General features: G+C 40.5%; 1 protein-coding gene across 18 annotated transcripts in view; it reads left to right on the forward strand.

The window, feature by feature from the left end:
• Positions 1-13,287, forward strand: part of mical2a (microtubule associated monooxygenase, calponin and LIM domain containing 2a) — a 93,108-nt gene that overhangs the window by 63,473 nt on the left and 16,348 nt on the right. For 12 of the 18 annotated variants that reach the window (XR_007184349.1, XR_007184350.1, XR_007184351.1 and 9 more), the window contains 8 exons: positions 246-352; positions 3,362-3,430; positions 3,520-3,657; positions 3,962-4,075; positions 4,444-4,551; positions 4,763-4,981; positions 7,456-7,563; positions 13,126-13,200. Coding sequence is in view for 14 of the 18 variants with exons in the window: in XM_048186223.1 (XP_048042180.1) it covers positions 246-352; positions 3,362-3,430; positions 3,520-3,657; positions 3,962-4,075; positions 4,444-4,551; positions 4,763-4,981; positions 7,456-7,563; positions 13,126-13,200 (938 nt within the window). In the remaining 4 variants the exon portion in view is untranslated. The remainder of the gene's footprint in view (positions 1-245; positions 353-3,361; positions 3,431-3,519; positions 3,658-3,961; positions 4,076-4,443; positions 4,552-4,762; positions 4,982-7,455; positions 7,564-13,125; positions 13,201-13,287) is intronic. The other 6 variants (XM_048186224.1, XM_048186232.1, XM_048186229.1 and 3 more) reach the window with 6 other exon arrangements.

Consider the following 13,287-nt stretch of genomic DNA (forward strand, 5'->3'; position numbering starts at 1 on the left):
TTCCGCCCTACAGATCTGCACATCACCGGACTGAAGGAGGCCGTAAATATTATATATTGTCTGGCCTCAGAGAAGTCAAATGTCATACCTGCGATACAGCAGAAGCATGTTTGATTCAGATGGCTTCTTCTAGTAAAATCAAGCTGCAATATGACGATTTTATGTATGTAAAGAGATGTGTTTGGTTACAATGCTTGTTTATTGACAAATGTCATGCAAATTTTTTGTCATGTGGTTTATTGTAGATTCAAAGCGAGATGGTGATGCAAATAATGAAAAATGTTCATCAGGTTCTCCCAGACCTGCTTACAAGTCCCTGAGTTCACTTCAGCCTCGTAAACGCATACCAAAGGTAGTATACAATGGGTTTGATCTATTACAAGTGCTTTTACAGTTTGTGTTTGGTGGACTTTTGTTTTGTTCATGCTATCAAGTTTGGACATCACTGTGAAATTTATAAAGAAAAACTCAGCTATGAAAGACTGTTCTTATATATCTTCTTATTTGAAAATGTATTTTTATAAGAAATGAATATATTGATGGATTTATAAATTAATTCCAGTTGGAACCTTTAACATACATAAAGTCCACAAGTATGAAATATAAGTGTACACTCTAAAAAATGCTGGGTTAAAAACAACCCAAGTTGGGTTGAAAATGGACAAACCCAGTCGTTGGGTTAAATGTTTGTCCGACATGCTGGTCAGTTTTATTTAACTCAACTCTTGTTTAAAAATTAGTATATGGCTGGCTTAACATGAGCCCAAAATAGGTTGGAAATTAAAATCAGACACATAATTATTAGAGGAAACAATAATAATCAAAAGGTGAACATTTATTAATAAGCAATTTAATAAATGTTTATTATTTAATTATTATTCATTAAACTTATTAATAATTGTTACTTTCCAAAATATTTTGGGTTCATTTTAAGCAATAGTTGAGTTAAATTTAAGCCAAATATTTAACCCAAGCGCTGGGTTAAAACAACCCAACCACTGTGTTAAAACAACTGGGTTAAAACAATTCAATTGCTGGTTTAAAAAAAAAAAAAAAAACGCTGGGTTAAACCTATTCGCTGGGTTAAAACAACATATTCGCTGTGTTAAAAACCTAACTGCTAGGTTAAACCCATTCGCTGGGTTAAAACAACTCAATCACTGGGTTAAAACAACCCAATCGCTGAGTTAAAACAACTCATTCGCTGGGTTACAACAGCCCATTTGCTGGGTTGAAACAACCCAATCGCTGGGTTAAAACAATTAATTCACTGGGTTAAGACAACCCATATGCTGGGTTGAAACAACCTAATCGCTGGGTTAAAACAGCTCAATCTCTGGGTTAAAACAACTCATTCGCTGGGTTAAGACAACCCATATGCTGGGTTGAAACAATCTAATCGCTGGGTTAAAACAGCTCAATCGCTAGGTTAAAACAACTCATTCACTGGGTTGAAACAACCCAATCGCTGGGTTAAAACAGCTCAATCGCTGGGTTAAAACAACTCATTCACTGGGTTAAAACAGCTCAATCGCTGGGTTAAAACAACCCAATCGCTGGGTTAAAACAACTCATTCTCTGGGTTAAAACAGCCCATTCGCTGGGTTGAAACAACCCAATCGCTGGGTTAAAACAATTAATTCACTGGGTTAAGACAACCCATATGCTGGGTTGAAACAACCTAATCGCTGGGTTAAAACAGCTCAATCGCTGGGTTAAAACAGCTCATTCGCTGGGTTAAAACAATTAATTCGCTGGGTTTAGACAACCCATATGCTGGGTTGAAACAACCTAATCGCTGGGTTAAAACAGCTCAATCGCTGGGTTAAAACAACTCATTCGCTGGGTTGAAACAACCCAATCGCTGGGTTAAAACAATTAATTCACTGGGTTAAAACAACCCAATCGCTGGGTTAAAACAATTAATTCACTGGGTTAAGACAACCCATATGCTGGGTTGAAACAACCTAATCGCTGGGTTAAAACAGCTCAATCGCTAGGTTAAAACAACTCATTCACTGGGTTGAAACAACCCAATCGCTGGGTTAAAACAGCTCAATCGCTGGGTTAAAACAACTCATTCACTGGGTTAAAACAGCTCAATCGCTGGGTTAAAATAACCCAATCGCTGGGTTAAAACAACTCATTCTCTGGGTTAAAACAGCCCATTCGCTGGGTTGAAACAACCCAATCGCTGGGTTAAAACAATTAATTCACTGGGTTAAGACAACCCATATGCTGGGTTGAAACAACCTAATCGCTGGGTTAAAACAGCTCAATCGCTGGGTTAAAACAGCTCATTCGCTGGGTTAAAACAATTAATTCGCTGGGTTTAGACAACCCATATGCTGGGTTGAAACAACCTAATCGCTGGGTTAAAACAGCTCAATCGCTGGGTTAAAACAACTCATTCGCTGGGTTGAAACAACCCAATCGCTGGGTTAAAACAATTAATTCACTGGGTTAAAACAACCCAATCGCTGGGTTAAAACAATTAATTCGCTGGGTTGAAACAACCCAATCGCTGGGTTAAGACAACCCATATGCTGGGTTGAAACAACCTAATCGCTGGGTTAAAACAGCTCAATCGCTGGGTTAAAACAACTCATTCGCTGGGTTAAAACAATTAATTCGCTGAGTTAAAACAATCCATATGCTGGGTTGAAACAACTTAATCGCTGGGTTAAAACAACTCATTCGCTGGCTTAAAACAATTAATTCGCTGAGTTAAAACAACCCATATGCTGGGTTGAAACAACCTAATCGCTGGGTTAAAACAATTAATTCACTGGGTTAAAACAACCCAATCGCTGGGTTAAAACAATTAATTCGCTGGGTTGAAACAACCCAATCGCTGGGTTAAGACAACCCATATGCTGGGTTGAAACAACCTAATCGCTGGGTTAAAACAGCTCAATCGCTGGGTTAAAACAACTCATTCGCTGGGTTAAAACAATTAATTCGCTGAGTTAAAACAATCCATATGCTGGGTTGAAACAACTTAATCGCTGGGTTAAAACAACTCATTCGCTGGCTTAAAACAATTAATTCGCTGAGTTAAAACAACCCATATGCTGGGTTGAAACAACTTAATCACTGGGTTAAAACAACCCAATCGCTGGGTTAAAACAATTAATTCGCTGGATTAAAACAACCCAATTGCTGGGTTCGTCCATTTTCATCCTAACTTGGGTTGTTTTTAACCCAGCATTTTTTAGAGTGTAACTTATTGTTTCAGAATTTGTATGCATTTTTAGTGAAATTATAATGAATCAGGCATAAAAATGTGATATGAAATGTAAATGATCACAATTCTATTGACATCATTGAAAGTATAATTTACTGTTGTTGTGCTTCTTAGACTGATAAAAAGTTTGAAGACAACGATGCAATATACAAGAGAAGACGGAAAATTAGTTACTTAGAAGAGGTCAGTATTACAGTGTTATAGTGTATAGCAATGCTAAACTAAAGATAAAAGCATGTGAACTGATTCTGATTGGTCTATTTCTCTTCCAGACAGCCAAACCCTTCAATCAGAGTTCTGCTGTATCCAGTGAGGGACGGGAAATGAAGGAAAACAAGGTCAAGTTTATGGCCACTCAACTTCTAGCAAAATTTGAGGACAGCACAGCGAGCTGTTCCATACGCAGGCAGGTAAAGACCGCTTCAGTGGAAGATTTGCATTACATTACAGTATACTCACATAAAGCAGTATATATGATATAGCAAATCTCTTTTGCATGATTGTTAATATTGTTGCAAACATGTAGACTGTATTATCATCCAGTTCTAATCTGCTAAATGCGACCACAAGGTGGGAAGATATTATGACATTACTTTACTAGGGCTGATCTGAGTTTTTCTGTGCCTGGTTAATCTCTTCTTTCTCTTTTCTTCTTCCTGTCCTTCTGACCCTGGCTTCCTTTCTCTGAAACCACTCCTGGTATAATGATCTCAGTCTGACTGTAATGGTGAGAGGCCTCCAAGACCTCCATCGCTTGATATGACTGATAGTCCCCTCTTTAACATTATCAGGAAGAAAGTTCCTCCACCCCCACCCCCTAAAAAACAGGTAGAACATCCAAAGTTGATCTTCACCCCTAAAGACCACTTAGAAAAAAGTACATTTAGTACCTGATGTTTCACGCAAGGTTTGATGTCGAGTTAATAGAGTTATTCAAGCCATCTGGTGAAGTTGTTTTCATATCGGATTATATATCACAGAAAAAAAAAAACAATATTGTGCAGTCCTAGTTTCAAACGGAATAAAAAGTGTTGGGGTTAACTATTATTTGAAATAGTCATCTCTGGAGAATCACTTTACTAGGGCTGATCTGAGTATTTCTCTTCCTGGTTAACCTCTTCTTTCTCTTTTCTTCTTCCTGTCCTTCTGACCCTGGCTTCCTTTCTCTGAAACCGCTCCTGGTATAATGATCTCAGTCTGACTGTAACAGTGAGAGGCCCCCGAGACTTCCATCGCTTGATATGACTGATAGCTCCCTCTTTAACATTATCAGGAAGAAAGTTCCTCCACCTCCTATAAAACAGGTAGAACCTCCAAAGTTAATCTAAACCACTAAAACCCCCTTTCATGCTCAAACAGCAACATTACACACTAAAGAAAGCTGCACATGTAAAACGAATGAAATGCCTCACATCTGCCTCGCTATAGACACTTCAAAATTTCCCCGACAAGTTTGTGTATTATCAGTAGGACAGTCCATATCCAGCGCTGCCCACATGTGCCGTGTGTTCACAGTTTCCACCCTCGGCTCCTCTCTTCCCCTCGCTTCATTCCAGTCCTCTGAATCCACAGAGGAAACCACTTCACCCGACTCACACGCACACTCACACACAATCGGAGGCAGAGAACACAGCCGGCTCAGGCTCAGGAAATGCACCCACCTGCCACTCAGCAGTGCTGGCCATGAGAGCAATGCTCCAGCGCCTCCAGAAGGTGGAAGATGAGATTAGCCAGGTGACTGACCATCATCTTCTTTCTGGTCTAATATTTGTTTTATAAGTAGGGCTTTTAAAGTTAAACCGCCAACTTTTTATATAAATTAAATATGCTCACATATATATTTAATCATTGCATTTATATAATTGTTGGGTCATTCTCCAAAATGGGTGCCACCTCATTAACATGGACATAAAAACTAGTATTTTGTCTTTATTCTCTCAATATATTATTTAAAATATTTTAAGTTGTTTTCCTGGATTTAATGTCAACCCTGTTAGCATCTCTTAAAATAACATACTATTCATAGTTACATTTATTGTCTCTTTTAGTAAATATTTAATTAGTATATATTTAAGTAATAAATATCTCCCTTTATCAGTAAATTTAATTTGTCAGATCTTAAAATATCAACCCTGTTACCATGATATTTCTTTTACAGTCAAGAATTGATTATTGAAAATGGGATATAGTAATTAAATTCTATTTTAATAAGCACCTTGCAGTGTCATGAATATAAAATATAAATAGAAAGCAGTCAACCCTGTTACCATTAACCCTGCGCTTTTCTAAGGAAATAGTAATATTCCAAATTATATTAAGCTATTTTTACACGTTTTGCCTGAAATGGCCCAATGCAATTTATTAGCACTTAACAACATTTTTAGAATGTCTATATAGGGTGAATGTGATTTCACCAAGTACAACATGTTCCTGTATCAAAATCTTTGTTGATCCTGGAACAGCATTCCAATCAACCAATCAGATTTGAGGGACAAGTTTACCATTGATGTCAAGTTTAGGCTTACAACCTGGGTTAGGTGCTTCCACAACAGTGTTATTCAACTATCATTTCTCTCTGATTTTAGGGTTAAGTTATGGGTAGGGTTAGGTTTAGAGGTTGGGAAAAGGTTAGGACTAAATTTTCGGATTGGAATGTTGTTCAAGGATCAACAAAATATGTTGATCCAGGAACATGTCTTACTTGGCAAAATCACAGTCTATATAGAATGTTTGCAATCTCACAGAGATGTATAACCCTCTGGTGCTGTTCAGTCATTTTTTGACCGAAAAATTTTACATTTTTTTTTTTTTTTTTTTAGATTTTTTTTACTTCATTGGAATGGTATGAAACTTGGTAAAGAAAGGTTTTGGCACTAGCTATGTGAACACACAAACAAAAATCATGGACATGATTCGAAAAGGATAAATGGTCCTGAAAAAAAAAAATAGTCACATTTGTACTCCTGACCACATTGGAAATGAATGGGAGATGAATTTAATCTAGTGGAAACGTCTGGTACTGCACCCAAATCAAATCTTACTGAAAGCTCATTTTTTGAGATAGCAAGCTCAAATTTGGAAGACAACTTGTTTAAATTTATGGCTTTGATTTTCTCACCGCTCTCTGTTCTCTGCGGTGTCTCCTCCTAGCAGAAACAATTGCAACCATGTTGCAAAATGAGTTAAGACATGTTTTTTGGGGGGCGTTAAATAATGGAGCAAATACCAGTAAATTGACTAGCTTAAACATTAGTAAATCGTGTCGCGTGATTCATTTAAATACTCTCCTTCCATAAATTTTGCGTCTGAAAGGGAAACTCCTACAAATGCATATGCAATAAGGCCAGCCGCAAAAACAACTCAGCCCACGCCTTTTCAGTGCTAATTTTGCACTGTGTGTCTTTAATAAATCCCGATAGTAGTTTTTTAACGCCAAAATAGGGTTTGCGCTGACGCAAGCTATTAGTAAATCTGGCCCTTAAACTTTACTTTTTTTATTATTTTTTTAACTTTTAAAAAAACAAAAAACAAAAAAACAAATTGTAGATTACTTCTTTAAAAAGAGACCAAACTTAAGTCTGTGCTGCAAACTATTCAAGATTTATCATGTTATGTTCAGGTCTATTCTCAAAAAGTGGTTAACAGGTCTCCTAAAAATGTCAAAATATTGAATAAATTAAATAAAATTTAGTACATTAATTTCATTTAAATAAAAAAAAATCTGTCACTTTTGACCACCACGCGAAGAGCACCAAAGGGTTAAATCATCTTCTCGAACTGGAAAATGCGCCGATTTCATAGAATATCCCAGTTAATGCATTTACCTATTCTGGCATTAAAACTTGTTCTGTCCTCTTTCTAAATACTGAGCTATGAACCAATGTTCTATGAAGTGTTCTTAATGAAAAATGTATTGATAAATGAATTCCAGCTGGAACCTTTAACAAAAATAGTCCACAAATGTGAATTATTAATGTTTTCGTTTCAGAATATTTCAGTTTGTTTAAAAGTAAATTTCAACATTCAAACAGTGAGATTAATCAGGTTATAATCAGGCATAAAAAAACATGGTATTAATCGCAATTCTATTGAAAGCCCTAATTATAAGTAAAAACAGATCTAACAACAGATTTTCCTGTGCACCACAGGCTCTCCCTTTAATCTCCTCACCCTTCTTTTGCTGTTTTCTTTCTGTCGGCCTCACTCAGAGGAAAGCCCAGACTCAAAAGGCCAGGGAGTTTCATAAAAAAAGCATAAAGGAGAAGGCTGTGCATTTGAGCTCTCTGTTCTCTGGCGAGGCCTCCTCTCTGCATCAGGTGACTATGTTACTGCGTGTGTCGGCTTTCCTCACTCAGCTGCTGTTGCATGCCCTGCGGTTTTGGCCTCTGATCACTGAGTGACTGAGCATCATTTCATGCACCTGCAGTCTTCGCAGATATCATCGCATTCTGAGTAATTAATTCCCTGCACCCCCGCTCCGCAATAATTGGTTAATAATCTCTCTAGCAGAACAGATGTGGGTCAACTGAGGACACACTCTAGTGCTCAGTACATTCAAACGACCTGTTTTACTTTAAAAGAGTTAATAAAGTCAATGAATGCCAGTGGACATCATAACTCTCAAAGCATCTATGCCAGTAAAAACATATTAGGTGTTGTTCTTTGAAGAAATTGTTGGAATAAATGTTTTCTCACTATTCTTTTATGAGCTTTTATAAGCATGTGAGAGGAACCGAGAGGGGGTTGTTGACTTTTGCATGACTCTCTTGGCTCTATAAAGGGGTCTGGGCTGCTCAGGGCTCCTGTAAGCATTTAAATTGATCTCTCAGACTGGAAGAGAAGCTTTTTTGCTTTTTTTTACTGCTCACATCAGGAGAAACAATCAGTCCAGGTGTCCACAGATCATTCAAACACGCTCATTTTCTGTGCATTTACTACATTTCCTACCAAAAATAATGTTCTTTCTCAGTATTTTTGGCTTGTTTTTCAGTAAAACATCTAAACATTAGGTCACACTTTAATTCAGGGTCCAATTTTCACTATTAACTACAACTTTTCCCTCAATAAATTCCTAATTACTGCTTATTAATAGTAAGGTAGAGGTTAAGTTGAGGTATTGGGATTAAGGCAAGTAGAATATGGACATGCAGAATGAGGCATTACTATGTGCTTGATAAGTACAAATAAAAAGCCAATAACCAATAATATGCATGCTAATAAGCATCTAGTTAATACTGAGAATTGGATCCTAAACTAAAATGTTACCAAACATTATTTAATTAAGATATATTTACTTGAGAAGCAAAATAACATAAGATATAAATTCTGAACAAATTAAATGACTTTATGCTTAAAACGAACAAACCTGCCAATGGGGTAAGAAAATAAATGTGGGCTGTGTCTGAAATCACCCCCTGTACCCTCATTCACTACTCCCTACATTACTCCACTAATATAGTTCACTTGAAAGAGCTGTGGGCACCATCTTCTGGTCAGACACAGGAATTAATTTGGTGTGTGACTCTCACAGTGCATTATGGGTATTCTCCATAGAGTGTACATCAGTTGTACACTCGTTATTGCGGTGCATTGTGGGATTGGATGAGTGCACTCAATAACGTCCACTATGGTTTTGGACACAACTACAAATGGCTGTTCCCTCAAATAGTGCCATTTTTAAAGGGGACCTATAATGCCCCTTTTCACAAGATGTAATATAAGTCTCTGGTGTCCCCAGAATGTGTCTGTGAAGTTTCAGCTCAAAATACCCCACAGATCATTTATTATAGCTTGTCAAATTTGCCCCTATTTGGGTGTGAGCAAAAACACGCCATTTTTGTGTGTGTCCTTTTAAATGCAAATGAGCTGCTGCTCCTGGCCCCCTTTCCAGAAGAGGGCGGAGCTTTAACAGCTCAACAACAACAAAGCTGGAGAATCTCACGCAGCCAAAATGAGGATTGTCAGTAACGGTGTTCAGCCTTACATTGTTCAAACCGGAGTCGACACTGATGGAGAGACTCAGGAAGAAGTTACAACTTTTAAAATGAAACTGGACGTTTATGAATGGTTAGTGGATAAATTGATGTAGTTGCTGTGGAGTTGATTCAACTTATTGAAAACATGTCCCCTTTAAGGGTCTAGGGGGTGATTTCGGACACGGCCTTGTTTTCCATTGAATTAAAGGTGAAGTATGTAGTCTCTGCGACACTAGTGGCACCTAGGGGAATCACAAAAATAAAGCTTATTTTCAACAAACATCTCTTACTGGTGCTTGTAAAGGCATGTCTCAACAGGTAAAGGTAGGCCACGCCCCAAACTCTCCGCCTGCTACATAGCCACACCCCAAACTCTCTGCCTGCTACAGTAGCAACGGCCCAAACTCTCCACCTGCTACAGTAGCCACGCCCTTTATGCCCCAAACTCTCCAAACTCTATGCCCCAAACTCTCTACCTGCTGCAGTAGCCATGCCCCAAACTCTCAGCTGGCTACAGGGGCATCGCTAACGCCCCAAACTCTCAGCCTGCTACAGTAGCCACGCCCCAAACTCTCAGCCTGCTACAGTAGCCACGCCCCAAACTCTCCACCTGCTGCAGTAGCCACACCCTTCATGCCCCAAACTCTCCAAACTCTATGCCCCAAACTCTCCACCTGCTGCAGTAGCCATGCCCTTTATGCCCCAAACTCTCCAAACTCTATGCCCCAAACTCTCTACCTGCTGCAGTAGCCATGCCCCAAACTCTCAGCTGGCTACAGGGGCATCGCTAACGCCCCAAACTCTCAGCCTGCTACAGTAGCCACGCCCCAAACTCTCAGCCTGCTACAGTAGCCACGCCCCAAACTCTCCACCTGCTGCAGTAGCCACACCCTTTATGCCCCAAACTCTCCAAACTCTATGCCCCAAACTCTCCACCTGCTGCAGTAGCCACGCCCTTTATGCCCCAAACTCTCCAAACTCTATGCCCCAAACTCTACCTGCTGCAGTAGCCATGCCCCAAACTCTCAGCTGGCTACAGGGGCATCGCTAACGCCCCAAACTCTCAGCCTGTTACAGTAGCCATGCCCAAAACTCTCAGCCTGCTACAGTAGCCACGCCCCAAACTCTCAGCCTGCTACAGTAGCCACGCCCCGAACTCTCAGCCTGTTACAGTAGCCACGCCCCAATCTCTCAGCCTGCTACAGTAGCCACGCCCCAAACTCTCTACCTGCTGCAGTAGCCACGCCCCAAACTCTCAGCCGGCTACAGGGGTGTGGCTAACGCCCCAAACTCTCAGCCTGTTACAGTAGCCATGCCCAAAACTCTCAGCCTGCTACAGTAGCCACGCCCCAAACTCTCCACCTGCTGCAGTAGCCACGCCCCAAACTCGCAGCCTGTTACAGTAGCCACGCCCCAAACTCTCTACCTGCTGCAGTAGCCACGCCCCAAACTCTCAGCCGGCTACAGGGGTGTGGCTAACGCCCCAAACTCTCAGCCTGCTACAGTAGCCATGCCCCAAACTCTCCACCTGCTGCAGTAGCCACGCCCCAAACTCTCCACCTGCTGCAGTAGCCACGCCCCAAACTCTCAGCCTGCTACAGTAGCCATGCCCCAAACTCTCCACCTGCTGCAGTAGCCAGGCCCAAACTCTCCCCCTGCTGCAGTAGCCACGCCCCAAACTCTCAGCCTGCTACAGTAGCCACGCCCCAAACTCTCCACCTGCTGCAGTAGCCACGCCCCAAACTCTCCCCCTGCTGCAGTAGCCACGCCCCAAACTCTCAGCCTGCTACAGTAGCCACACCCCAAACTCTCCACCTGCTGCAGTAGCCACGCCCCAAACTCTCCCCCTGCTGCAGTAGCCCCGCCCCAATCTCTCAGCTTGCTACAGTAGCCACGCCCCAAACTCTCCACCTGCTGCAGTAGCCACGCCCCAAACTCTCAGCCTGTTACAGTAGCCATGCCCCAATCTCTCCCCCTGCTACAGTAGCCACGCCCCAAACTCTCCACCTGCTACAGTAGCCACGCCCCAAACTCTCCACCTGCTGCAGTAGCCACGCCCCAAACTCTCTCCCTGCTACTGTAACCACGCCCCAAACTCGCAGCCTGCTACAGTAGCCACGCCCTTTATGCCCCAAACTCTCCAAACTCTATGCCCCAAACTCTCCACCTGCTGCAGTAGCCACGCCCCAAACTCTTGATATAGGTTGAGCTGGAAAGAGATTGACAGATCTGAGCGGATGCTCTCAATGTTTTGATGGTCACTGGGAGGCTCAATAGCTGCCTTTCTACCATCGAGCCAAACCGTTCTCGTTGCTTAACCATTCCATCCTTTGCCAACCTGTCCCAGCTGGTATGGATATGTTTTCATTTTCCACTTCGCGACGGATATCTTTGGAATACAAATGCATCAGTCGTTGCCTTGTAACACAAGAGTTTACAGACGTATGAGACGTAAATAGTGGCCATGTTATGATCAGATATTTCTATTATTAACTTGTGTTTACTTTGCTGAAATAGTGCACAAAAAAACAAAAAAAAACAACAGAGAAACTGGTAGCCAGGCAAAAGCAACTGACCAATCCTGAGTGGCGACATCACTACACTCATTCTACCAGCAAGGTTAGCCAACTGTGCTGAAAATTCCAGGCTGAGAACAGTTTGTAATCGTGCTGTGCCGAATCAAGCTCAAGAGGAAATATGACCATAACATACCATTCTTAAAACAGTTTGGCCCGATGGTGGAAAAGCAGCTAATGTTTACACTTTTGGGGGAGATCAACCCATGAATGGCATAGTCAATGAATAATAAACTGGGTTAAGAGAATGTATTTAACTAAAAAAACATAATTTACCTTAAAGTTGATTTTTCTGACCCCACTGGCCCACATTTTAAACATAAACACATAATTTTAATACATTTTATCAGAAAACAGTCACCTGTCAAATGTAAATATGAAAATAAAAATGTAAAAAAAAAAGAAAATATAAAACTATATAAGCAGCATCTGCAAGAAATAATGCTAGCACGTCTCTCGGTGTGTGTGTGTGTGTATTGCTGTGAATGCGTGCATCTCTCTGGCTTCATACTGTAACACGCTTGTTCTGGGTTTTGTCATCTGTCATTAAAGTGCAGGCCAGATGCTCCTCCTTGTAATTTCTATGAACCATATGAACCATATTTAGCTTTTAAAAAATAAAAAGAGTGAGTAACTTATGTCGAACAGTTGTCTGGTACCTTCTAAGAACAATTAAATCTGAACAAATAATTTTAATGTTTTCCACAGAGTAAGAGGGTAAGTTATATAATCAACATCAAATATATGTTGCAGGTTTCCTGACTGAGCACAAAGTAATACATTTACCCATAATACATGCACCCATAGGAAATATATATCTTATATATCAGTTGTTTCCCATAGGCAAATGAGATTAAATTGAGTTTATAGCTCTACTAATCTCATTTATGTCTTTTTGTGTTTATTTTTAGGGTGGAATTTCAGGAGATATATCTGAGATAAAATTCTTTACTTATAGTTAAACATATAACTGAGCTATTAAAGAGCAACCTCTGAGCATTACCCTGTCATCTAATTGTCTCAGTTCATATTAAATGTTCAAGTTATCTCTGTTCTGGACAGACTGACTCCTCTGCTGTCTGACCTTCCAGTCCATCTCCACATAAACCCCACCACACCCAATCCCAGAATACACTGCTGCTCTCCACAGCATGTCCTCCCGTGTCCTCTCCTAATCTTCTCTTCTGTCCTCTTCCCATTACTTATACATGCACTTCTTTCCATCTCTAATACAATTTAACACTCCTTATACTGCTTGCCCATTTGTCTTTAATGAATCATTATCATCTCATGCCCTTTTCCTGCTTTTTTCCCCACTCTTAATAAGACTGATAGATCTCAGACTGGGGAGCTAGACATGCAGCTTTGTGAAGAGAAGAGAGAATCAGCGAGAAGCTCACAGGTGCTGAGCAACAATTGTTCCTGAGGCATTTGCCAATACAATATAGAGTGCATTAGTGCCCGTTTGTTTGTTTTCCATTCATTTTTC

Source organism: Megalobrama amblycephala, linkage group LG3 (genome assembly GCF_018812025.1).
Source record: "Megalobrama amblycephala isolate DHTTF-2021 linkage group LG3, ASM1881202v1, whole genome shotgun sequence".
Classification (NCBI taxonomy): domain Eukaryota; kingdom Metazoa; phylum Chordata; class Actinopteri; order Cypriniformes; family Xenocyprididae; genus Megalobrama; species Megalobrama amblycephala.